This window comes from Salvelinus alpinus, chromosome 30 (genome assembly GCF_045679555.1).
Source record: "Salvelinus alpinus chromosome 30, SLU_Salpinus.1, whole genome shotgun sequence".
Classification (NCBI taxonomy): domain Eukaryota; kingdom Metazoa; phylum Chordata; class Actinopteri; order Salmoniformes; family Salmonidae; genus Salvelinus; species Salvelinus alpinus.
In genome coordinates, this window is record NC_092115.1 from 23,401,077 (window position 1) to 23,427,338 (window position 26,262).

General features: G+C 41.3%; 2 protein-coding genes across 4 annotated transcripts; one reads left to right on the top strand and one right to left on the bottom strand.

Annotated features, from left to right (window-relative positions):
- On the top strand, positions 1–13,198 carry LOC139559751 (nicotinamide/nicotinic acid mononucleotide adenylyltransferase 2-like). Of its 2 annotated transcripts, none has more exons than XM_071376067.1 (11): positions 1–216; positions 2,686–2,774; positions 3,391–3,458; positions 5,854–5,932; positions 8,407–8,548; positions 8,772–8,852; positions 8,976–9,020; positions 9,246–9,322; positions 9,724–9,825; positions 10,024–10,091; positions 10,686–13,198. In XM_071376067.1, exons 1-11 carry the CDS (start codon positions 132–134, stop codon positions 10,786–10,788), a joined length of 939 nt encoding a protein of 312 aa, XP_071232168.1. In that variant the 5' UTR covers positions 1–131; the 3' UTR covers positions 10,789–13,198. The 2 variants fall into 2 exon arrangements, with proteins under 2 accessions (XP_071232168.1, XP_071232169.1); XM_071376068.1 differs by having other exon boundaries at positions 2–216; positions 8,407–8,536.
- LOC139559750 (laminin subunit gamma-2-like) lies at positions 13,162–26,209 on the bottom strand. 2 transcript variants are annotated; one of them, XM_071376066.1, is made up of 22 exons: positions 25,782–26,209; positions 24,149–24,322; positions 23,769–23,892; positions 23,540–23,664; positions 23,297–23,428; positions 22,809–22,998; positions 21,832–21,944; positions 21,352–21,567; positions 20,937–21,113; positions 20,333–20,566; positions 20,052–20,188; positions 18,660–18,816; positions 18,205–18,410; positions 17,959–18,038; positions 17,715–17,852; positions 17,402–17,546; positions 16,824–16,970; positions 16,457–16,571; positions 14,702–14,898; positions 14,247–14,408; positions 13,965–14,064; positions 13,162–13,808 (listed from the first exon to the last, which is right to left on the bottom strand). In XM_071376066.1, the coding sequence occupies exons 1-22, from the start codon at positions 25,861–25,863 to the stop codon at positions 13,555–13,557; spliced, it is 3,405 nt and encodes a 1,134-aa protein (XP_071232167.1). In that variant the 5' UTR covers positions 25,864–26,209; the 3' UTR covers positions 13,162–13,554. The 2 variants fall into 2 exon arrangements, with proteins under 2 accessions (XP_071232167.1, XP_071232166.1); XM_071376065.1 differs by having other exon boundaries at positions 16,824–16,973; positions 25,782–26,039.
- Positions 26,210–26,262: the final 53 nt, after the last annotated feature.

The window sequence follows — 26,262 nt, forward strand, 5'->3', positions numbered from 1 at the left end:
CTGTATCCTGCGAGGAGACTTGGATACTGCCGCATCCAAATGAACCTCGCCTCTCTCTGCGGTCGCTAACAGCAAAACATAGAAGAACAAATCGGTAGTTGCAGAAAAAGAGACTCATATCCAATCATATCATGACGGACAACACTAAAACGCACGTTATTTTGCTGTCATGTGGAAGTTTTAACCCCATCACTAAAGGACACATTCATATGTTTGGTAAGCATTACCTATGCGTTCTTCTGTATATTTTGAAGGGATGTTTGGTGCCCCAGATGTTGTGGGTAGGATATTAGTTTAAGAATGAGAAGGCGTTCAGGGGTCTACATTACTATGGCAATTAACCTATATATCAGTATTATAATATCAGAATTGGGTGATGTTGGGTAGGCGTTTTGCCATAGACCTTTATGGTATTTGCTGTCCACGAGGGGGGTGCTGAAATGGGCGACGGCCTCAGTGACGGAAATATGATTATGTCAATTAAGTTAAAGTCTTATCATTGAATTTCACGTGGGGGTCTTTATTTTGCTGTGTGTTTTTGAACACCACGTATGTTTAAAATAATTACATGAATTAACACCAGAACCGTTCCATCTACAGGTTATTATTACTATATTGAACGCACAGTATCATTTCAGTGTAGTCTACGTTGGTGTATGCTGCATAGCCCGACCAGCCCTAAAAACAATAGCAAATGGATTTGGAAAAAGTAGGCTAGGCTATTTTGAGAATGTATTGCAGTATACGGATGTTGAGCCACTGGACACAGGGGCATCTTGAGCATGTTTGGGCATTGGTTGCCTGATAGCACATACTGCGTCACTCATAACGAATGAGAAATCGTATCTCAAATCGTAATAGCATACAATCAATCTCACTGTGCAGCCGAGCAATAATGTAAAACAATCGGCTAAACACAACAGGTATTCACCAATTCATGGAAATGCAGCAAAATATCAAGGCAACACAAATGGCAAATCTAAATCTCTTGACTAAATATTTTCTAATTTTTGACATATGTGTGGTCCTGTATATCCTTTCTTTTTCATGTTCTGTGACTGCGGACTTGCAATTTGATTGATCCATTGAGGCAATTGCGTTATTGTCTTTGCCTTAAATGTTATCAGTTTTCAACGGACATTTCGTCAATTAAATATCTGTGGACTATTTCATCATGGTTTTCTTGTTGCTTTAAATATTAGGCTACTGATCCAGTACACACAAGTCAGTAATGGCACAGTGCCACAATTAGGGATATTTCACATTTCAACAGCCAGCCAGTTGCATCAGTATATTGACGTAAACAATCACAGAATAACTAGTAAAGTACTCTATTTTATAATACAAACCATTATCATAAAAGATAGTTAAATGACCGTCATCCAAAGTTAGGGTACACCATAGGCTAGTACCCTGAAAAATAACAAAATCCTAAGAGATAGTCATTAGAATAGATTGAGTGAAATCATTATGCTGCAGCAGTAGTAAGTGAACCTAGAATATTATGGGGCAGAGGGGGAAAGCATCCATGTTTCCATGACCTATTTTTCACACCACCTCTCTGTATGCCTTGGAGTGGCAGTTCTGGAAAAATGAAAGTAATGTAGTTGCTCATAGGGAGCAATGGAAACTCCCCAGTGAGCCCTTCTGACTCACAGCAGGATTACACGAAAGAACAGAAAGTGATGAAGCAAATACATGCATATATCAAGGACTAGGACTACTGAATATGAAAAGTTGTGGATGGTGTCAGATCATGCATTTCAATAGTTATTCAGTTTAATCTATTTTTCAAGTCATTGTTGAGAAGAATTGTGATTCTCTTGAGAATGTGAGGGTGAGACGCTTGTAGCTCATTATCACCTCATTCAATAGTTGCATGTCTTCACTAAAACCCTTGTCTGTGTTGCAAATGGCACTCTATTTCCTATATAGTGCACTACTTTTGACCAGAGGCCTATGGTCCCTGGTCAAAAGTAGCACACTACATAGAGAATAGGGTGCTATTTAGGACGCAGCCTTGGTTTCTTTTTTTTGTTGCCTCAATCCATCTGATTTGGAGGGCAACCCCAGATTTCGGACTTTCTCATTAACATTCGACTCAAAACATAGCTTTCTTACTTTCCTCTCTCATACCCCGTCTTCTTGCATGAATAATACATTCTCTAATCATATTAATGTATATGACTCTATCTGTAGTGGCTCTGCTCAATTTGCACAGGCATTGTACATCATACACTTTGAGCTGGTATACTTGCAACATATAGTCTTCAGTAAGTTTCCACAGACAGGCTTGCTTGAAGAGGACTCATATAATGAGTTTCTCTATTAGTGGCATGCAGGCAGTAACGTTACTCCACAACAACAGAGTGAATAGATGAATAGATTAATTCTTGCCCTGTGGTCGAAACAAAAAGTTCTCATCAATCAACTTTCAATTGAAAACAACTGTTATTATAGACTTAATTTGTAGCCTAGACTAAAGCATGGTTTCTGGAATAATTTTATTGGTCTCCCTGGAGATATTATGTACAAATTAAATTGCATGTATACTGGCAAACCAGGCTTAATTTATTTTTGGGTTTGCTGATGGCAAACAGGTTACCTGATTAAAACTGTAATATTGTGCACACTATGAACTATGATAAGTATGTTGACAGTTACATACTGTATCTGCTTTTACAGAAAAAGCCAGAGAATACCTGCACAAAACAGGGAAGTTCATTGTGATTGGGGGTATCATTTCACCTGTACATGACTCCTATGGCAAACCGGTAAGAACTTCTTTAACAGTATATTCCCAGACGGCTTTGTTTGGTATCTATGAAGTTCGAGTAACTAACAAAGAATCCCCTAATCTTATATGACTGACATGAGTATAATTACAGTAATGACGCACAGTAGTGATAGCTTGTGGTTATTTTTATGAATGTGACCTTTTTGTGTGACCTTTTTGTGTGGTCCTCCTGTGTAAGTGTTCATGTTGCATTCAGATTACATAAACCACCTCTAATACTATCGTCATCTATTCTCCCGAGCCGTTTCTGGAATGAATGAAAAGCTTTTCCCAGTTTCTCTCTCTATAAGAAACAGAAAACATGAATAATAAATGTAGGAGAAATGCCGTTTCAGTCAGATCATGAATTTTATGTGGATTTTATATTCCTCACAAATAAAACATGTCAAACCAGTGGATTACCATGCAGAGACATACAATAAATTGAATAAACACAATGTATGAGTTGTAAATGGCACCCTATTCCCAACATAGTGCACTACTTTTTACCAGATATAGTGTGCTATATAGGGAATAGGGTGCACACAATGTGACACACACAATGAACACAATGACTGGTTGAAAGCTTTATCAATCCCACCATGTGTTCACAGGGCCTCGTCCCCAGCAGACATCGTCTCACCATGTGTCAACTGGCAGTCCAGTCTTCCGACTGGATCAGGTGAGTCAGTGGCTATCTGCCCAGAACAACTTGGCTGAGTCCCAAATGGCACCCTATTCCCTACATTCTGCACTGCTTTTGTACAAATCAAATCAAACTTTATTTGTCACATGCGCCGAATACAACAAGTGTAGACTTTACCGTGAAATGCTTACTTACAAGCCCTTAAGCAACAGTGCAGTTCAAGAAGAGTTAAGAAAATATTTACCAAGTAGACTAAAATAATAAGAATAACAATAATGAGGTTATATACAGGGGGCACTGGTACTGAGTCAGTGTGCAGGGGTACAGGTTAGTTGAGGTACTTTGAACATGTAGGTGGGGGTGAAGTGTCTATGCATAGATAATAAACAGCGAGTAGCAGCAGTGTACACAAGGGAACGGGGGGGGGGGGGGGGGGGGGGTCAATGTAAATTGTCTGGTGGCGATTTTATTAATTGTTCAGCAGTCTTATGGCTTGGGGGTATAAGCTGTTGAGGAGCCTCTTGGTCCTAGACTTGGCGCTCCGGTACCGCTTGCCATGATATTTCATTGGTGATGTGGACACCAAGGAACTTGAAACTCTTGACCCGCTCCACTACAGCCCCATCAATGTTAATAGGGGCCTGTTCGGCACGCCTTTTCCTGTAGTCCACAATCAGCTCCTTAGTCTTGCTCACATTGAGGGGGAGGTTTTTGTCCTGGCACCACACTGCCAGTTCTCTGACCTCTTCCCTATAGATCATCTCATCGTTGTTGGTGATCAGGCCTACCACTGTTGTGTCGTCAGCAAACTTAATGATGGTGTTGGAGTCGTGTTTGGCCACGCAGTCGTGGGTGAACAGTGAATACAGGAGGGGACTAAGTACACACCCCTGAGGGGCCCCAGTGTTAAGGATCAGCGTGGCAGACGTTGTTGCCTACTCTTACCACGTGGGGGCGGACAGTCAGAAAGTCTAGAATCCAGTTGCAGAGGGAGGTGTTTAGTCCCAGAGTCCTTAGCTTAGTGATGAGCTTTGTGGGCACTATGGTATTGAACACCAAGCTGAAGTCAAAGAACAGCATTCTCACATAGGTGTTTCTTTTGTCCAGGTGGGAAAGGGCAGTGTGGAGTGCGATTGAGATTGCATCATCTGTGGATCTGTTGGGGCGGTATGCGAATTGGAGTGGGTCTAGGATGTCCGGGAGGATGCTGTTGATGTGAGCCATGACCAGCCTTTGAAAGCACTTCCTGGCTACCGATGTGAGTGCCACGGGGCGGTAATCATTTAGACAGGTTACCTTCGCTTCCTTGGGCACAGGGACTATGGTGGTCTGCTTGAAACATGTAGGTATTACAGACTTTGTCAGGAATAGGTTGAAAATGTCAGTGAAGACACTTGACAGTTGGTCCGCGCATGCTTTGAGTACACGTCCGTCTGCCCAGCGGTTTTGTGAATGTTGACCTGTTCAAAGGTTTTGTTCACATCGGCTACCGAGAGCGTTATCACACAGTCATCCACAACAGCTGGTGCTCTCATGCATGCTTCAGTGTTGCTTGCCTCAAAGCGTGCATAAAAGGCATTTAGCTCATCTGGTAAGCTCATGTCACTGGGCAGCTCGCGTCTGGATTTCCCTTTGTAGTCCGTAATAGTTTTCAAGCCCTGCCACATCCGACGAGCGTCAGAGTTGGTGTAGTAGGATTCAATATTAATCCTGTATTGACACTTTGCCTGTTTGATGGTTTGTAGCAGGACGTAGCGGGATTTCTTATAAGCGCCCGGATTAGTCTCCCACTCCTTGAAAGCGGCAGCTCTAGCCTTTAGCTCGATGCGGATGTTGCCTGTAATCCATGGCTTCTGGTTGGGATATGTACGCGTAGTCACTGTGGGGACGACGTCGTCAATGCACTTATTGATGAAGCCGATGACTGAGGTGGTGTACTCCTCAATGCCATTGGATGAATCCTGGAACACATTCCAGTCTGTGCTAGCAAAACAGTCCTGTAGTGTAGTATCCGTGTCATCTGACCACTTCCATTGTGCACTATATAGGGAATAGGGTGCCATTTGGGACATAGACCAGGTTAATATAGGTATCATTGTCAGTAGACAGGATGATATCACTTTCTCTATTTGTCCTTTGAGACAGGATGTTTTTCTGGCAATGTTATTATCAAGACATGATGTGTGAGGTATTTAGCAGATGTGCATTTTCATCAGTTCTATTACCCTACTAATGAAAAGGATAGAGATCAGGGCACGTATTCATAAAGCGTGAGTAGGAGTGCTGTTCTAGGATCAGTTTTGCCGTTTAGGTTATGATGAATCTACAGGAGAGACCTGATCCTAGATCAGTACTCCTACTCAGAGATGCTTTATGAATAGGGGCCCAGAAATGCACAGCTGTTCATCTATCATGTGTTATTTTCCTGCAGAGTGGATCCCTGGGAGTGCTACCAGGACACATGGCAGACTACATGCAGCGTGCTGGAGCATCATCGTGACCTCATGAAGGTAAGCCGGGGTTGGGGGGCGTGGGGGGGGGGGGGGGTTCAGGCTGGGGAGTATTTTTCTCCACTAATACAGGACTAATGAAGGCCTAGTTCACTCATTTTGTGACCGGGAAAAAGTATGTATATCATTTTTTAAATTTTATATACAGTACCAGTCAAAAGTTTGGACACACCTATTCATTCAAGGGTTTTTCTTTATTTGTACTATTTTCTACATTGTAGAATAATAGTGAAGACATCAAAACTATGAAATAACACATATGGAATCATGTATTAACCAAAAAAGTGTAAAACAAAATTGTATATTTGAGAAAGTAGCCACCCTTTGTTTTGATGACAGCTTTGCACACTCTTGGCATTCTCTCAACCAGTTTCATGAGGTTGTCACCTGGAGTGCATTTCAATTAACAGGTGTGCCTTGTTAAAAGTACATTTGTGGAATTTCTTTCCTTAATGTGTTTGAGCCAATCAGTTGTGTTGTGACTGTCACATGTGCTCCCTCTCCGGCCTCAAGGTCACCAGGCTGCTCGTGATGGCGCACACCTGTCACCATTGTTACACGCACCTGCGTGTCATCACTCACCTGGACTCCATCACTTCCTCGATTACCTGCCCTATATATGTCACTCCCTTTGGTTCCTTCCCCAGGTGTCATTGTTTCTGTTTCATGTCTGTGCGTTGTTTGTGTTCCTTGTTTTGTATTATGTTGCATTTATTTATTAAAACACTCACTCCCTGAACTTGCTTCCCGACTCTCAGCGCACATCGTTACAGTGACAAGGTATGGGTGGTATACAGAAGATAGCCCTATTTGGTAAAATACCAAATCCATATTATTGCAAGAACAGCTCAGATAAGCAAAGACAAACGACAGTCCATCATAACTTTTAGACATGAAGGTCAGTCAAACCAAGCACTATGATGAAACTGGCTCTCATGAGGACCGCCACAGGAAAGGAACACCCAGAGTTACCTCTGCTGCAGAGAATAAGTTCATTAGAGCTGCCAGCCTCAGAAATTGCAGCCCAAATGCTTCATAGAGTTCAAGTAACAGACACATCTCAACATCAAATGTTCAGAGGAGACTGCCTGAATCAGGCCGTCATTGTCGAATTGCTGCAAAGAAACCACTACTAAAGGACACCAATAAGAAGAAGAGACTTGCTTGGTCCAAGAAACACAAGCAATGGACATTAGACTGGTGGAAGTCTGTCCTTTGGTCTGATGAGTCCAAATTTGATGAGTCCAAATTTGTCTTTGTGAGACGCAGAGTAGGTGAACAGATTATCTCCGCATGTGTGTTTCCCACCGTGAAGCATGGAGGTGTGATGGTGTGGGGGTGCTTTGCTGGTGACGCTGTCAGTGATTTATTTAGAATTCAAGGCACACTTAACCAGCATGGATACCACAGCATTTTGCAGCGATATGCCATCCCATCTGGTTTGCGCTTAGTGGGACAATCATTTGTTTTTCAACAAGACAATGACCCAACACACCTCCAGGCTGTGTAAGGGCTATTTGACCAAAAAGGAGAGTGATGGAGTGCTGCATCAGCTGACCTGGCCTCCACAATCACCCGACTTCAACCCAATTGAGATGGTTTGAGATGAATTGGACCGCAGAGTGAAGGAAAAGCAGCCAACAAGAGCTACGCATATGTGGGAAATCCTTCAAGACTGTTGGCAAAGCATTCCAGGTGAAGCTGGTTGAGATAATACCAAGAGTGTGCAAAGCTGGCAAAGGGTGGCTACTTTGAAGAATATAAACTCTAAAATATATTTTGATTTGTTTAACACTTTTTTGGTTACTACATGATTCCATGTGTGTTATTTCGTAGTTTGATGTGTTCACTATTATCCACTATTATTAAAAAGTAAAAATAAAGAAAAGCCCTTGAATGAGTAGGTGGGTCCAAACTTTTGACTGGTACTGTATATTTTTTTGATTTATCAGGGGCACCCTCAGCACCTCTTCTCCTGCGGCTTTGTGTATTGCATGAGCTGTACATTTAGCAGTGAAGGATAATATCAAGATAAAATTGTGGTAGTTCAGAGAGGAGAGTTCAAGGTAGCCTACATTGGATGCAACAGAATTAGCTACTGTGTATGGAACTTATTCATAGATGATACATTCATGCACGGCCCACTAGCTAGTTGAAGTGTGTGATGGAAATATGAATAAAGACTGAGGGCAATTTGAACTGTTTTTAGAAATAGCCTATAACATTACTGTATGCTGCAACCGTTTCCATGGCAACAAAACATTACCGTATTTAGGACACTACAGTATATCAAACCACTGCTGTAATATGTGACAAATCCTTCCATCAGAATGTGGGCAATCTATTTGTGGTGCTGACCTAAGCTGGATCAAATGCCATTAAACGGGACGGAAGGTGTCAATCATGGTATTTTGCCTAGTTAAATAAAGGTTATATGTATTTTTTAAATGTAATTTTTTTTTTCCTGTCCACAGAGAGTCACAGGGTGCATTCTGTCCAATGTGAACACACCGTCCACAACTCCAGTGATCGGCCAACCACAGAATGAGACTCAGACTGCCATCTATCAGAACCACAACACAATGAACAACAAGCCCTCTGCCAGTGAGGGATCATGTACATATATACTACACAAATGTCTTTCAGATCTCATTCGTACCATTTTCATTAGGTTAACAATAAAGAGCTCAGAAAGTGAAATATAAATTATGATAGATGAGAAGGAGGAAAGGTTGTTGTAATGTACTAAGAAACGGATTGTTTGCTTTCTATAACTTCTTCAATGGATGTAATTTGCTACTAGAAAATGTCTGATGTTTGATTCCTCATACATAAACAGTTAAGCTTTGGGGGAAGATGAGCGAGAGCTTGGGCAAAATTTGCTGTGTTCGCCCCCACATTGATCGTTTTACCTTTGTGGGTAAGTAGTATGCTACACAAGCAACTTCCTGACAATCATACATTTGTAATTGTATGGTACAGTAAGTTCACAATGATTGATTAATAACCCTTTATTTTATCTTTATTTATTTTATATCAAAAGATGAAAATGCCAACCTTGGTACTGCAATGCGATATGAGGAAATTGGTGAGTTAACACTCTTTTGTATGTCTCCATAAGATTGATGTATTACCAATATTGCATACCGACTGTATATTGTCAGAATACAAAAGCTTTTAACTTGGGTCATTATATTTTCCCTTCACAAACCAAAATAACTTTCATTATTGAATAATTGAACAGGAAGTTATCTTATCCATGTACTTTTTGTTTATTGGGTGTCTAATTTCTGTCTTCATGTCTATTGTCCAGAGTTGCGCATCTTGCTTCTGTGTGGCAGTGATCTTCTGGAGTCATTCTGCATCCCTGGCTTATGGAAAGACAGTGATGTAAGTATGCCCTCTCGCTCTTTCACTTCCCTGTCTTCTTAAGTCTGTTGTAAGACTGTCATTCTCACAGAAAATAATAACACTTTTAGTTTTTTTCCCTAGTTATTTTCATACTTTACATAGTATACAGTACATACTTGTCCTAATGGCTTGCCCTGAAGTTCTAAGCAGACATAGTAAGGCCTCTAAAGAGGCCGAAGGGGACACTGGAAGACTAATATTTTTGAATAATGTTGACATTTTAATCTATCCAGTCTCCACATAGGGACATGAATGATAATTATTTAATACCCTAATATGCATAATGTTGCATCCGAGACACTTTACCATAACTATTACAGTGACCCATTTAATCAGCATTATAAGGCAATACTGCAATGTGTCATACAAATGGTTTGCAGATGGAGGTGATTGTGGGAGACTTTGGGATTGTTGTTGTGCCTCGGGACGGAGTTGATACAGAGAGGATAATGAACCATTCCTCTGTGCTGCGCAAGAACAAGGTAGTATCTACATTATGAGCCTATATGAGTCATGAGCTTGGTCAAAAGTGGAAACCCAATAAGCTTGATAATGTAATCTGTTAAAGCTTATTATGTTCATGTCTTAACATGGTACCAACTCTGTACCATAGAAAATTATAAATATCCATTGATACATTTTATAACATGTAAAACTTTCTCTCTGTGTGTTTTTTCCAGGATAACATCACAGTAGTAAAAGACGATGCCAACCACCCTATGTCCATTGTCAGCTCAACCAAGAGCAGGTAAATGTGAATTATAAGTTAGCAACCATCCTATTTTGGGCCTCCGTTAGGCCTATTTAATAAATAATAATACATAATTATAGAATCTACTGTCTTTTATTCACTGTACACTCTGGTAAAGTTTGGTTCTTTTTCACAAATATGTATCTCTCAAAGGGAAAATCCACTCAAAAACCATCTTTAGCTATTTTTTTCAATAGTCCAATGTTGATACAATTCCAAAATGTTTTGCATGTCAAAGCTCAAGATTTCAAGATATTGGACTTTCAAGAAGCCAAGTGTCACTTGCCACATCATCATGATGATGCAAAATACCAAAAGATAGTTTTTGAGTGGATTTTCCCTTTAATGTACCACTTCAGTAGCTGTTTAGTGGCGCTTAGGTATAACCAAAACATTTGCTAAACATTAGGAGGCTGTTTCCCGGAAACAGATTAAGCATATAGTACTAGACTAAAAAGCTTTTTCAATGGATATTCTCCATTAAGCTTACTGTTTTGTCCAGGACTAGGCTTAGTCTACTCCTGGGAAACCGCCTCTAGTTGAACTAAGCTGTTCCCATATCACATTCGAATTCTATGACCCTTCTATCAGACTGGCCCTGCAGCACGGGGACGGCCATGTGGTGGACTACCTGAACCAGACAGTCATCGACTACATCCTGCAGAGTCAGCTCTACATCAATGCCTCTGGATAGGAACTACTGCTCCGGCCTACTGTCATATTGTCCCCGTCTGTCTCTCATGTAAAATGTATACTCCTCTTGAGCTACTGCTTTTCCATTCGAAGGAGCATTAGATATGCATTTCCCTTCTTACTGTATCATAGTGACTCATCGGACCTGTGGATGTACTGTACAGCGAGGTGCTTAAGAGCTGTGTGTACGGTGGACCACCTTCACAACTGAGTTTGTGTAGGCTGCGCCGGCCGCATGGGATAGTGTTTTTGTCTGTCCCAAATGGCACCCTATTCCCTATATAGTGCACTACTTTTGACCAGGGCCTATAGGCCTCTGGTAAAAAATGGTGCACTTTTTATTCAATACGGTGCCATTTGGGATGCAACCTTGGTGTCATGAAGAGAGGGTGCAGAGATTGTTACCGAATGAATGTTGGCCTTTGCTGTTTGATTTAAATCTGTCGGTTCTTAGACTGCATGCTTAGAACGTTGTTTTTGTTTTGGCATGAGTACTTACTCACTTCGTAGATATATGTTGTGAAAGTGTTTGCAAAAAGACAAACATATAGTGGGTACCCACCTCTCACTTCATTTTCTATTCACTATAATTCTACTGTATGTACAGAAGTATCTGTATTGATGTATTTGCGATTGCATATCAATGCCTAAATGTTTTGTCTTCAGTGGGCATTCGTGCAAATGTAGATTTGTTTGCACATAAGACAATGATTTGTACATTGATTTATTTTTGTGTGCAAAGGATTTTGCACATTTCTCCTGCTTGCCACTAAGCAAATTACCACGACTCCCAAAGCAAATGCAATGAACCTGTTTCTTACTATGTGCTATGTAGCTAGTTACTCGAGATTCTTAAAAAAATGTGTCTAGTGGAAAAAACAACAGCACAAACTACAGAAGTGCATTCCATGTGCCTGGGGATGAATTCACAGATATAACAGTCTCCCGCTCCCTTGCACTCAACACTCTGTCATAATATCATCTACCTGATATAAAATGTGCTCTAATGTTGTTCTGCAAAGGAAGTGGGGACATAGCCTTTGATCAATAGTTTCTTACTGAAGCTTCTCATGTTCAGTGCCAGGACACTTTAGACAGTTCAGTTTAATGGGCATTGAGTGTAACCATTGATTTGTGCAGTAATGATTTCACAGGGTAATAGGGTGTATACAGTATGTGCACATCACAGGACATTGGTGGCACCTTAGTTGGAGAGTACAGGCTCTTGGTAATGGCCGGAGCGGAATAAGTGGAATGGTATTAAATACATCAAACACATGGTTTCCATGCTATTCCTTTCGCTCCGTTCCTGCAATTATAATGAGCTGTCGTCCCATCAGCAGCCTCCTGTGGTGCACATTGTGCCCAATTGGTCAATGCAAAATAATGACGATTATTTGGTTTAATTAGTGTCTCTAATTGTTACCAAAGCATCTTGCATTCATATCTATCCATTTGGATAAGAATATTAGGTTATTCAATCTTAATATCAGATGAAGCAAAAGCAAAATACATTCCACTGCTTCCTGCAATCTCACGGTTCATCATTTATAAGAAATGGACACACAAGTGCTACTAGTTGTCAATATTGTAGCGTTGTATAAGCCTGGCATGATGCAAGACTATCAATAGTACACTGTGTGTAAGATGTTCTAGACAAACAATATTTCTTCTTTCTGTGTCATCCGAGTGTAATGAACAAACTGAACTGGGTCCAATATCGCTTCAAGCAGATGGTCTTTATACATGCATCCCTTGAGTCTTTCTATCAAACATCTCAGCAGGGTACTCCTTACATACACAACATCAGTTATTTGGTATTCTTCAAAGACTGGTTTAGATAAACAAGATGTGGAAAATCTGATATGAAAAATAAGCATCGTCGTGGTCCTAGTAATAGGGCAATGTTTAGTATAATAGTCTCAGCCCACTGGGCACAGACATTTCAACATCTAGTTTGGATTTAAATTTGGTTGAGTTGTCAACTAATGTGAATTCAACAAAAAATAAAAAAATAAAATCTCCTTGTCATTAAATTTAGGTGAAAAGTTGGGTGGAAAAAAAATACAAAATTCCAGTACGTTGATGACTTTCTGCAAATCCAATCAGTTTTCACATTGATTCAACGTCATCACATTGATTTTGTGTTGTTGAACTGATGTGGAAACAACGTTGATTAAACCAGTGTTTGCCCAGTGGGAGCGAAGGTCTCATAGAACCTGAGGAAATTGTATGAGTAGAGGATTTATAGATATAATATGAAGAGATGTTTGATTTATATTTTATTCTGTTCATTGATTTATTTGGTGGAGTCCTGAAAACATAAATTTTTTGGAATCCTATGTAAAATGAGCTACAATTCCACTTTCAGATCTGGGTTTGTGTTGTTAAGGAATAAATATTGAAGTTTATTTGACAGAATACAACAGAAAAAACATTGTTTTTAACACTAGATCACTGAAAATATTGCATTACCATTGACAAAATATTGCTCCTCGTGTTTGAACATTTCACAGATTTCTTTGTTGTTGCAGGCAGTTATACATACATGTAGTTCCTTTTCTCTTACATGTTACATTCAGACACTAAATTTGTGTCCCAAATGGCACCTTATTCCCTATATATTTGAGTCCCAAATGGAACCATATTCCCTTTATAGTGCACTATTTTTTGACTAGTCTTATGGGCCCTGGTCAAAAGTTGTGCATTATATAGGGAATAGGGTGCCATTTGGGACGTAAACTTTAGATCTCTCAATAGGTGGGGATTAAGGTCTCTCAATAGGTGGGGAGTTGAAGCAGCCCTTAGGGATTTTCGCGTGTATGTCCTCTAAGTTCCTGATGTCGTCCAGGATCATATCGATATCTAGGTTTAGGCCAGTCAACCTGGTCCTCTGTCTGGCCTCCTTCTCTTCCAGGTCCTGCAGTCGAGGCTGGAGCTGTAGGTTGACCTGGCCACGAGCGCTGGTGATGGACTGCTCCAACTCCCCTAGCCTCTCCTCGTCCACACTGCCAGGTTTACCTTTTAGGAGAGTACCAATTGTCAGCACCAACAAACATCATAATAATGTCATAAAACAGTGGTCATATGAAGATGGGATGGTGCGGCAATAAGACAAAAACACAAGTGATTTTGTTTGGTGCGAGTTAGCTGTTTGTAGTTGTTAGTGGAACATACCGATCATGCTCAGAAGGTTATTGATGACCAGGAGTGTTTCTCCCACAGCGTCTCTGGTGTGCTTGGCATTGTTGTAAGCGACAGTTGCTCCCATTGAAGCCTTAAGACGAAAGTACATTACAAAGCATTACAGACCTTTAATTGGGAAAAATATATTTATTTTAAGAACCATTTGTGTGTGCTGAAGTGGTGTACTGGAGTGTTTCACGTCAATCCTTTACATTGACCCAGGTTTGTTTAGGTTTAACATGTCATGTCTGAGAGCATCGCACTGAAACGGACCTCTGCAGCTCTGTCTTTCTGTATCTCAGCGTTAGCCCTCTCTGCTGCCACTTCGGCCACAGTGGCCACTGCCTGCTTCTGCAGACCCTGCACGTCCTCTTTCAGCTTGGTGGCGTCCTTCAACAGACCAGCAGGAGGAACTGGTAAAGAGCCGGACATTCTCTGTTGAGATCAACAAACAGTCAAATGAGCTCATCTCGAAGTTTCCATGCATGCTTGGTAAAATACATTTGGAATCACGCCTGGTAGCCTAAAATGTTAGTATTTTGGTTGTGAATAGGCCATGTCTGGAATCAAATCGACTCATAAGCATAAGTGACTCGAGACTTTAAACTCATTGTTTTGCCCAACTTACATTCTCCTTCTAGAGCTTCTAGCTAAAGGCACAAGCTGTGGATTAGCATATGAACCCCAGTTGGATATTTCTATTGAAAGGAAGGGGTCTGTTAAGGTACCTCCAGTCGAGAGACCACAGCTTCCAGGCTGCTGACAGTGCCCAGTGCATCACTGTAGTCTCCAGACACATTGCCTATGATGAATAGAGTCTCTGAGTTGTTGCCAACAGCTTGATGAATGGTGGCGTTGATGCCAGGGAGTTTCTTTATGGCCTCGTCGGCCAATGCCTTGTTCTTGTTGATCTGGCCATCAAACCCTGCAGAATACAAGAGACTCAGACATAAGCATCAGTGATTTCTGGCATGTGTGTCTATTCAAGGGTTGCATGTTTCGTCACAATATTGTTTTGAACGCTCGTTTTGGACTGATGCCTAACTGACAATTCTACTCAATGCATTGTCAATGAGTGCTGATGGAGACTTCAGCAAAAGTGTATTACAGTGCCTTGGAAATACAATGCCATTCAAAAGGAGGCAAATAATTAGAACGACAACCTTTTGATGTCACCAGATTGACTTTAGACACAGTATAGATGCAGCTAGTTAGCTAAGATTGAGGGGAGGATTTTAGCTAACTAACTTTAGCATTACTAGCTTTTTTTTTTTTTACAAACTTTGCTAGTTAATAACAACATTGCCATCTGTCTAAAGTAAATTTGACAACATGATATTGCTGGCAATGTTGTTTCCTAATAAACATTTGACTACTTTAGCAATGTCATCGTATTTCCAGGCAATTGTAATAGTAATTTTGACTAAACAGTCGTTAGCTTACGTCCAGAATGACTGGGCTTATCACGACTTTAGGGCGCCACTATTGCATCGCCGGTAGAGCGCAGCTTGGAGAACATTCATAGCAATGAAATGATGTGACGGAGGTGCAACCTATGAATAGTGTATTATTATTTACAATGATTTTTTTGAGTAATACAGTTTTAAATATATTTACCCTGCTATGTCGCAGATATTATGTCATAAATATGTTAAACGCTTTCTAGACGAGAGAATCATTGTATTTGGTGAAAAGTAAAACAACATTTGAATGATTAATTTTCACCTACTGTAACTGCCGGTAGTGCTGTAGTAAATCATTATTAATTAAACTGAGAAATACAGTGAGTGCACAAAAAATAAAGGACACCTTCCTAATATTGAGGTGCACCCCCTTTTGCCCTCAGAACAGCCTCAATATGTCAGGGCATGGACTCTACAAGGTGTCAAAAGCGCTCCACAGGGATGCTGGCCCATGTTGACTCCAATGCTTCCCACAGTTGTGTCAAATTGGCTGGATGTCGTTTGGGTGGTGGACCATTCTTAATACACTTGGGAAAGTGTTGAGCGTGAAAAACCCCAGCAATGTTGTAGTTTTTGACACAAACTAGTGCACTTGACCTGGCACCTACTACAGTAACCAGTTCAAAGGCACTTAAATATTTTGTCTTGCCCATTCACTCTTTGACTGGCACACATGCACAATCCATGTCTCAATCGTATCAAGGCATAAAAATAATTTTTTAACCTGTCTACTCCCCTTCATCTACACTGGTTGAAGTGGATTTAACAAGTGACATCCATAATGGATCATAGCTTTCAAATGGATTCACCTGGTCAGTCTATATCATGGAAAGAGCAGGTGTACTTAATGTTTTGTACACTCAAAAGTATAAGCTCTGAGATATAATTACAGTTGCTGTGTGACTGTGCTTTTCTAATATGTGGGCCAGCCTTGTCAGATATAATGCTGATAGTTTATTCATATTTATACTGTGCTGTAGTGGGAATGAGCCCTATAGAAATATGAAAGGCTTTTCATACCTCTTAGCATCTCCAGTACATTATCCACCCCATCAATATTATCTGTGATATCCTTCAGGGCCAGTTCTGTGTCAGCCTTCGCATCATTTGCTCTGTCAAGAAGCTGGTCATATTTCTGTAGGAGAGAAACACCAACAATCAACATTGTGTCAGTTATTACCATTCATAAGGTTTAGTGAAGTCATTAGCGACACTTTTGAAATAGTTCAGTTGGATAATCTAACAGTGAATTTCAGAGGTTGCATGAAAACAGTTCTCAGAAACCTTTGAAGTTGGAATATAAGTAATACTATTTTATATACTACCAATCCTACACAGAAAGATGTCTAAATGATGACAAGTGAATAGTGAAAGGTCTCTAGTGTACCTGTTGAGCTGCCTTCCCCTGGGCCAGAAGATCCTCTACTGCGGCCTTGTCCTCCTGTGTGTCCTCTTGCAGTGCTTGGTACACTGTTAGGTTCTTCTCCACCCGTTCTCTCAGGCCATCCAATTTAGCCAACACACGGTCAATGTCCTTCTGCCAGAAAAAGAAGCTCAGTCAGACTCAGTGTGTTGTGCAAGTGTAATTACATATGCTCACAAATCTGTGGAGAACTGCCCTAGTTTCCTCACCAGCCAGGTTTTAATTAGGACGTCCCCCCATGCATTTTTTGCTGACTCATGTTCTTGATCATTAATTGCTTTGTTGTGTTTAAATGTAGCTTAGCAAGGAAACGATTTAGAGATCTAGCTTTACAGACATGCCTTGAGACAGGTTCAGCTGCCAATAGTTGTTCATAGTGAAAGGTGTTGAATGTCTTTATCTCCTTCATTTCCAGGACACATACTATCAATGTATGTTTGTTTATTATGATTAAGGTATCTCAGAAGACTTGACCTGAAAGTAGTCCCCAAATAGAGACCAGAGAGAAATGAGCCTGATGAGAGGCCTGTTCTGCTCAGTACCTTGAGAGGACGAGGGATTCCCGGCTCCAGGGAGGCTATCTGCTCCAGAGTATCAGTTGCCATCCTGCTCTCATCTCGGGCAGAGCTGCTCAGGCGAGTAGCCAGGCTCTCCATGGCCTTCACCTGGGCTGAGTTCTCATCATACCTGACCAGAGAAAAATGAAAGGGTTAATCTCATCAATCTAACAACAACGGTTCATCAACTATGTTATTATGCAGATCATTACATGGCTGTTAGTAGAGGATATATCGTCTACTGTATTTTCACAAGAGATCATGGGTATTGTATTGTATGAAGACATGAGTTTCTTACTTGGTTTTGAGATCACTGACAAGCTCCTTGATCTTGTTTTCCCCTGTCATGACCGATCTCATGAGTGCCAGGGACTTCTCTGACTTTGCAAGGGCACCGTTTGCCGTCTTCTCCACTGTCCCTGATTTGCTCTGATGTCTAATAAACAGTCACAACATAGAGTCATTCATAGCACCACAAGTCATTTTCTAACATGGGATTTTCCAGTCTGTATGAATGTGACATGGAGGGGTGCAGTACTAACTTTTCAGCCAGGTCTGTTGCTCTCTGAACCAGAGAAGAGAGGGTGTCTGTGCCCGCCTCTGCATCACCTAAGGGGAATTCCTAAAATGGGGGTGGAAGGTAAACACTAATGAAATGGATTATTAACAAGCATACATTTGGATATATTCATCTGTCCTTTACTCTCTCCTTATTTGATGACAATGACATCAGTGACAAAAGTAGAATACTACGGAGTGGAATACTACTGTACTACTGTATTACTCACAGCTTGTTTGATGTTGAATCTTGCCTCTTCAAGTTTGCGCCGCACATCGCTGATGAGTGTCTGGACATCAGATACCTCTCGTTGGTACTTCTGGTCCTGCAGCTTGATGTTGTCAACGGTGTTGGAGATCGCCTGGATGTCTCTGCCTTCACTCAGCTGGGTTGCACTGATGTCTGAGAGCCGAGACTGTAAGTCTTTCTCTGATTCTATTCAATAGAGCAAAACAAACCACCAACATGAGATCTGCCTCGCACTTTCTAAACCAATTGCTTCACAAACTGAGTGTGATACATTGGGGTATGACAGAGATACAGTGCATGGACATTGCTTCACCATGTTTCAGATGCCTGATAACCATCCTGAATTGTTTTAATATATGTTGATTCATTAGCAAATGAGTGATCCTCTGACACTATCTAGTATCTACATTGTATAACCAGTTATGAATGACTTACCAGAGAGAGTGTGTGCATTTCTCTGCAGGTCTGTGACTATGTCCTCTGCTGTTCTGATGGCTTTCTCCATCTGGGCGTCATTAACTGGCAGACTGCCACTCTCCATGCCTGTAAACAGAGTTTCTATCTCCCGTAGTTTACGACTATACCCCTCCATCTGCAACACATGAACCAACGGGATAGGAAAGCTTTAAAAAGAGCTTATGAAAGGTTAATCTCTGGTGATAGACAAAAATATGATATTCCCTATTAACATGCCACTTTGATACAGCTACGACCGGAAGTGACTTTGTCGTTAGGATAACTTACGCAGCAGGTTAGGATAATTAACTTAGCAGGTTAGGATAATTAGGTTAAGGTTAGAAAAAGGGCTAGGGTTAGCAAAAATGCTTTCCTAACCTGCTACGAAAAGTCACTTCCGGTCATAGCTGTATTGAAGTGGCGTGTTTTTAGGGAGTCCTCAAAAAGTTAGCTGGCTGGAGGCCAGCATTCACAAAAGATTTGGGTCTGGGTTAGCGACATTAAAGGTTGACAAAAAAATAAAATAATTATAATAATTATATATACACACACACACACACACACACACACACACACACACACACACACACACACACACACACACACACACACACACACACACATCTCTGCATTACTAATACTGTAGGACAATATAGTACATTCAGAATGTGCAATTAGAAGCAAGAGTGAGATGGAGCAGTACATTCAAACCCTGCAAGGTATTCGTTTTGATAATGAAATAACTTCATAGGTTAACTGTTGTGTTTCAATGCTTCACATAGTGCTCCTTGTAATTCCTCCTCCCTCACTACATCCTGAAGATAGGGGGCATCCCAAATGTCACCCTATTCCCTATTTAGTAGGGTTCTGGTCGAAAGTAGTGTACTATATATGGAATAGGGTGCCATTTGGGACGCAGGGCCAGCAGCTCCAGATTACGTGGCATTTGCACACCAACACAACTCTTTCATTTATCTGGCAAGTACTTTCCCCTCCCAGGTGGTAGAGGCTACATTTACTGAGAGGAATTTTGTAAGAAATACTGATGCAAGACCACAACTCTGTAAACCTCCTCATTTCGTAACAAAATTCCAACTATTCCTTCGTTAAGCCACTAAGCTACTGTATAAGGATGTTGAATCAGCGACAGGGTGAGCCAGGACAAATATTACAGCCTGTAGCCTAATTTCTGGTCCAGTTATTGTGTCTGCGTCTCAAATGGCATCCTATTCCCAAGGCCTGTATATAGGGAATAGGGTGCCATTAGGGATGAACTCTGTGCTGCCATTTAATCAATGGAGAGAGCACTGTGACATGTTTGACCTCAATGGAAAGATGAGGCATTGATCAAATAATCCCAGTGGGTTTTACCTCAGTCTTGACAAGGTTGAAGCAGGAGGGACACTCGGAACGCTGGCACTTCAGACCCTCAAAGCCTTCTCTGCAAGAACACTGGCCCTGGTCACTGCATTTGTTGTACAGAGAGCCCTGAGAATTGCAGCCACAAGCTAGAACGCAAAATGAAAAATTGTTAAAATGTATATAAAATTGTAGACAATATTTAACTGTTGGAAGCTAAAGGAGGAGATATGTGTCACGTGTCTAAGTGTGAAAGAGCTGGATTTGGGGAGCGAACAAGGTGTTGTCCTTACGTTTGCATGCCTCTGATGGTATGCTGTGGTGATAGCCCTCCAGACAGCTCTCACAGAAGAAGCCAGTGGTATGCTTTAGGCATTTCAGGCACTCCCCTGTCTGTGGGTGACAGCTACGGACGGTGTTCGGATCCATGTGCCCGTTGCACTGGCAGCGCCGACAAGGCCTCTGGATGCCATCTTCACCCAAGGGATCGCCATAGAAACCATCCTGGCAGGTGTGGCAACGTGAGCCTGTTGAGAGTGAGGAGGGAGGAAGAGGTAGGTACAATATGAGAAAAAAAGAAGAAGATTTATATATATATATATATATATATATATATACACACAGTGCCAGTCAAAAGTTTGGACACACCCACTCATTCAAGGGTTTTTCTTTATTTTGACTATTTTCTACATTATTTTCTAGAATAATAGTGACGACATCAAAACTATGAAATAACACATATGGAATCATGTAGTATCCAAAAAAGTGTTAAACAAATGAAAACATATTTTATATTTGAGATTCTTCTAAGTAGCCACCCTTTGCCTTGATGACAGCTTTGCACACTCTTGAATTATCTCAAACAGGAATATGATGCCATTTGTGACTGTGACTCACCAGTGGTGCCAGGTAGACAGAGGTCACACTTGATCTCCAGGGAACCTGGGCTCACGGAGCAGGCACCTCCATTGGGACAGGGACACTTCAGACAAGACTGTGGCTGGGCAGGATCATTATAATACCCTGGCGGGCAGGTCTGGCGACCAGGGGTCTCATCTGCAGAGTAACAGTCTCCTGTGGAACAACAACACAAAATCACATTTCACTTTTGGGCATGTTCAAATTCATTTTCACAACAAATGAACATTATATTTCAATAATTGATTTGAACATGTCTATAACTATAATTTATCCAGGGATGTGCATATTGCAAAAGGAGGTTTGTCCCAAATCTCATCATTAACAACAAAATAACAAAATCTGTTAAGACAAACATACAGTAACACTTGGACAAAGTTCAAATGTCACCGACCTGTTTCAGAGTCACAGCTTCCTCCTCTACAGCTGCAGGGCTCACAGGAGCTATATGGACCTTTGCTTGGGGAACTTCTTTTATACCCTGCAGCACACTTCTCACAGAACTGGCCCTCATATCCCACTGGGCAGCTACATTTCTGTATCCATGCAGCCGGGGAACCGGCACCTGGACGGGCAGACTGCATGTGCACGTCGTCAAGGTAACCACGCCCTAGAGGACAGTAAGGCAATGCTTTTTATTGAGTGACTGACAAAAGATGAAGACAAGGCATTGTGATGAGGATGTGTACTACTGTCATTTTTGATAACTTATTTAGAAAGATTATATAAAAGAAAATACTTTAATAAACTAGATTTAAAACTGTTCCAAAGTACTTATTTACAACATATTCAGGAGAAGGTGTAACATCAAGGATCTGTTGATGTACACGGTAACCAATCTTATAGTCTGAGTGATACAAAAATAAGTACTTACCATTTTCTCCAAATGTCCCACGGATTTTAATGTCAGTCAGATTGTGGAGGAGTGTTTGAAACTGGAAAGATGAAAGGTGGGGCCTCCATTCACTGCCCTGTTGCTCATTCAGTCTGAGAATGAAAGACACAGCATGTTTACCTAAGATGTGCACAGATTTATAAAGCCTGAGGAAACATGAGTATTATAATTATGTATTTCACAGTCACATTTTACACCATCTTGTCCTTGTTACTGTGTAATTATTCCTGCAATTATTATGTAGATAATGAATATGAGAATAAATATGGAAACAAAACAAAAAAAACAGTGTGCATTAGGTGTATGGCCAATGACTTCTCAATAAACTGAGGAGTATAAACTATTTATTTAAAACATTTTTCAATTTTTTGTTTAATTGAAATCACTTCCGGAAATGACTGCCTTCAACTCGATTTGACCCGAGTCATGGTATGGTACAGTTTGTTGTATTAGACAGGATTGGATTTGACCATTTAAAGATAAGCTGCTTGGCAACTAGCCATTTTCCACTTAATTGTAATTCATTTGAATCAGAGAAGCAGATGACCCTCTGGCTTACTAACTGTTAGTAAGCTTTTACATTCAGTTGTGTGAGAAACAGTGACCCCTTCACATCCATGATGTGAAATCGTCTCATGTTTCTCAATTATGTCTTTGGCATCCATCTCACTATCCCCCACACCTGCATACTTATTTCCCGCAGATGAAATTATGTTTGTACCTGCCCTGAGACTGTCAGTACACTTGGTACAACCCATAGCTACGGGGATACACAACTACAGGGATACACAGCTACGGGGATACGCTATCGCTCTCGCGAGACCCCATAGCTGTGTGTTGTATCTTGTTTCCTTTCTTTAGGGAACAGAAGTTTAAAAAAAGTTTATAACTTTACATTTTGCCTAAAGCTAAAATCAAGCTTATCTGTCTAGCACAGTGCTCCGGCTGTTTCCAACCTGAATGTGTAGGTAATCTTCTGTCCACTGGGAACGATGGTCCTCAGGTCTCCCAGGGAAGCTGCCACGCTCAGCCCAGATCCCTCCAGCACCACATCAGCCATGGACGGATGGCGAACCCCTCGGTCCAGCCTCAGGGAGAAGGACAGGTTCTGACCGTAGCTCAGCTCCTGGTTGCCCAGGTAAGAGTCTAGCCATCACAAAAAAAGACAGACAAACAGATAATGAATAGATGAATGGTGACTGTATGGCGAGGCGTGTGGTGTAACACATCCAGTACTCACTATAATATTGCATACTTTCATACCTGCACCCTTTGTTTTTTTTGTCGGGAAAAAGCATAGGATGCGTCCAAATGGCACCCTATTTTCAATATAGTGCACTACTTTTGACCAGAGCCCTATAGTAGTGCACTCTTTAGGGTTTCTCCTAAGTAAGGCAGTGAGGGATCAATATTAAGAGCAGGGAGCAGAGAGAGCAGCTCTCACCAGGGGCATAGAGGTAAACAGGCAGGATTTCTTTGGAGATGACCTCAATGTCATGATGAGTGGGGGACCAACGGAAGTGGACTTGAGACGGGGTCACCCCGTGAACTGTGGCAGCTCGCCACCCCTCTGGCCCTGAAAAACAGAAGATTGGCAGACATTTAACCTACTGATACTATACCAAATGAACTAGTGTATATATTACTGCTGTTTATGTTCTGATCAGCTGAATGGGTGTAAACTTACCATCGTCGAAGGTTGAGGTGATTGTGTGAACTGAGTATCCCTTGGCTGTGGAGCACTCAGTCGAGTGCCCATAGCAAAAGCAAGGTAGAGATTGAGCTGTCACTGAGTTGTCAGTGAGCTGGCCACTGCACAAGAAATACATGATCACATTTAATAGTCATCTATCTAATCCACAGCTCAACATTAAGGTTTAGCGAAGGGAATACAAAGTGTGGATAAAAAGTTTTACCCATTAGCAGCACAGCCATTTGAGCTGATAGGTGTTCCATTCTGACACTGGTCACATTTTTCCCCCTGTGCTCCCGCTCTACAGCTGCAGCGTCCTCTACTGTCACAGTGTGCGCCTACAGAACCTGGAAGAAACACCATACATCACCTCACCACCTGGACATCTGGGAATCCATTATCAAATACACCAGGAGCTGTATTCATTGAGTCTCAGAGAAGGACTGCTGATCTAGTATCAGGTCCCTCTACCCGTGTCATTTTACTCATTATGATCTAAAAGGCTAAACTGTCCCTAGATCAGAACTCATATTTGGAGATGCTTCTGAATACCGGCCCAGGTATGGTTATCATTTCTTGCTCCGTCCTGTTCTGTTCACTCACCTATAGGGCTGCAGTTACACGGCAGACAACTGTCTCCTGCCCTCTGGTGGTGGAATCCCTCCTTGCACCTCTCACAATGCCTTCCCTCAGTGTTGTCTTGGCAGTCCACACAATGGAGGCCCCCAGAGTCAGGCAAGCAATAACGTGACTTTCCATTGCATTCACAGATGTCTGCTACAGGGGTGAAATATACATTGTTGGGACATTTGTGAAGTGAAAACTGTGTTTTAGATGAGATCTAACCTTTTCTAAAATCATAAAAACATTAATTTGGGTGTATTTGTTCAGGCTATGGGATAAACAGTCTTCCCCCTCACAAATCTTCTTGACCATGAAGAGTTAAGTATAGTCCTTTGACAGTCAACACAGAAAAAATATATAATTATGTTGGCTACCATCTTTATACAATGTAAGGAGGGGTTGGGAGTTGCACAGCCTGCCCTTTCTCACAGTGGTGTGAAGTTTAAACCACTGTCAGCAGACCCAGATCTCATAATACCTCATTCCCAAGCGATGAGAGACGAAAGATACTCTCTGATATCAAGCACACCCACTGTGGGCAACACAATGTTTGCAGTCAAGCAAATGTACAATCATAGCCAACACATACTGTCCGTCATCAATTATTTGATGACCATTTTCCCAAGCATAAATTAGCCTTAGGATATCAAATTCTCCTTTCACACACTAAATGATAACTGAGGAGTTCCTGTGATAATGACAGGCTGCAGCTTGTAGCTGTTTTTTCCCGATGGGGTAATATAGAAAGGTACAGAGCTCAGAACATCAAGTCGTCATGCCCTAAGAGGAGACATGAGTTATTGTCTGTGTCCCAAATGGCACCCTGTTTCTATATAGTGCACTACTGTGTGGGACTCAGAGTAGTGCACTATCTAAGGAATAGGCTGCCATTTGGGGAAGACCCATCAATAATGCAGTGATTCAAGCTTTCCAGGTCAGTATGGCTGTTCAAAAGTTTAAAAGAAACATCTAAAATCAGCAACTTATCAAAGGTGGTCCTCTGTAGCTCCGTTGGTAGAGCGTAGGGCTTGCAACACCAGGATAGTGGGTTCGATTTCCGGGACCACCCATATGTAAATTGTATGCGCGCATGGCTAAGTCACTTTGGATATATTTACCACCGCACCACACAGTAAGGAAAGTGTTGAGGATTTATTATCTTTGCTAAGAGTACCACAAGTAAACATATCCAGTTTAATATCAAGATCTACTGAGACCTTCATAGACTATAGTATAGTAATATAGTCTATGTAACTCTGTAGTACAATCATGTTTCTTAAAATCATAAACCCCCTTTTCCCCTAAAAGCATACCTGTGGTAAATATCCTTAGATCAAAAGTGTCATTTTTATATCTACAGAGACAGAATACACAAATACAGATTTACAGGAATACAACTGCTGTAGGTAGCCCAATTAGCTAAAATTGTGTTCTGTCGGCTACCTCCTATCCTCCGAGTGTGAAAGAGGTCAAATAATTCTAAATTCATGTACCCAACTCAGAAGCAACAACCAATTTTAAAATGCTGAAGGCTGATTATATATGCAGATATAACTACAATAATTTAGGATGTTGATATTATTCATCAGGTAAAAAGTTAGTAGACACTCACATCCTCCATATCTGTAGGTTCCTTGGATAGACGACCAGGTACAAAGAGAAAGTCCACACAGAAATATCCAACTGCTCTTCATGGTCACAGAAAATCGAATGGGAATTAACTAGATCAAAATTCTCATATAAGTACAATCAAACTAACAGGCTGATCAGGCCGGCTACACCTGATGTTTCTGCTCAACATCCCCAGGTGAGCTTCTTTTAACACCTCCCCGTGGCAGGCTGTGGCATGTCGAGGACAGTCTCACAGCTGGAAGGTTACTCACGTGTGATTCAGAGGCCATACACTGGCTGTGCCCACTCTCACAGGAAATGTCTGGCTCTGTATCACTACTATGGACATTGTCAAGACATGAATAAAGAGAAGTGTTGTTTGATGCAGCATGAAAGCCAGTCACTCACTCAGGATTTTTACAGAAATGTTTACATCCGCTTCACAATTCACTAGACATGCTCATTGGAACATTTCAAAATGT

Bases quoted from the DNA above. Each gene is read 5' to 3' on its own strand.
- LOC139559751 (XM_071376067.1), top strand. From the start codon at position 132: ATGACGGACAACACTAAAACGCACGTTATTTTGCTGTCATGTGGAAGT. The intron at 3,459-5,853 runs GTGAGTCAGTGG...ATTTTCCTGCAG, and splicing joins CAGTCTTCCGACTGGATCAG to AGTGGATCCCTGGGAGTGCT. The intron at 8,549-8,771 runs GTACATATATAC...ATACATAAACAG, and splicing joins CTCTGCCAGTGAGGGATCAT to TTAAGCTTTGGGGGAAGATG.
- LOC139559750 (XM_071376065.1), bottom strand. From the start codon at position 25,863: ATGAAGAGCAGTTGGATATTTCTGTGTGGACTTTCTCTTTGTACCTGG. The intron at 18,411-18,659 runs GTAAGTCATTCA...TCTATTGAATAG, and splicing joins AAATGCACACACTCTCTCTG to AATCAGAGAAAGACTTACAG. The intron at 14,409-14,701 runs GTACCTTAACAG...TGATCTCAACAG, and splicing joins CTGTGGTCTCTCGACTGGAG to AGAATGTCCGGCTCTTTACC.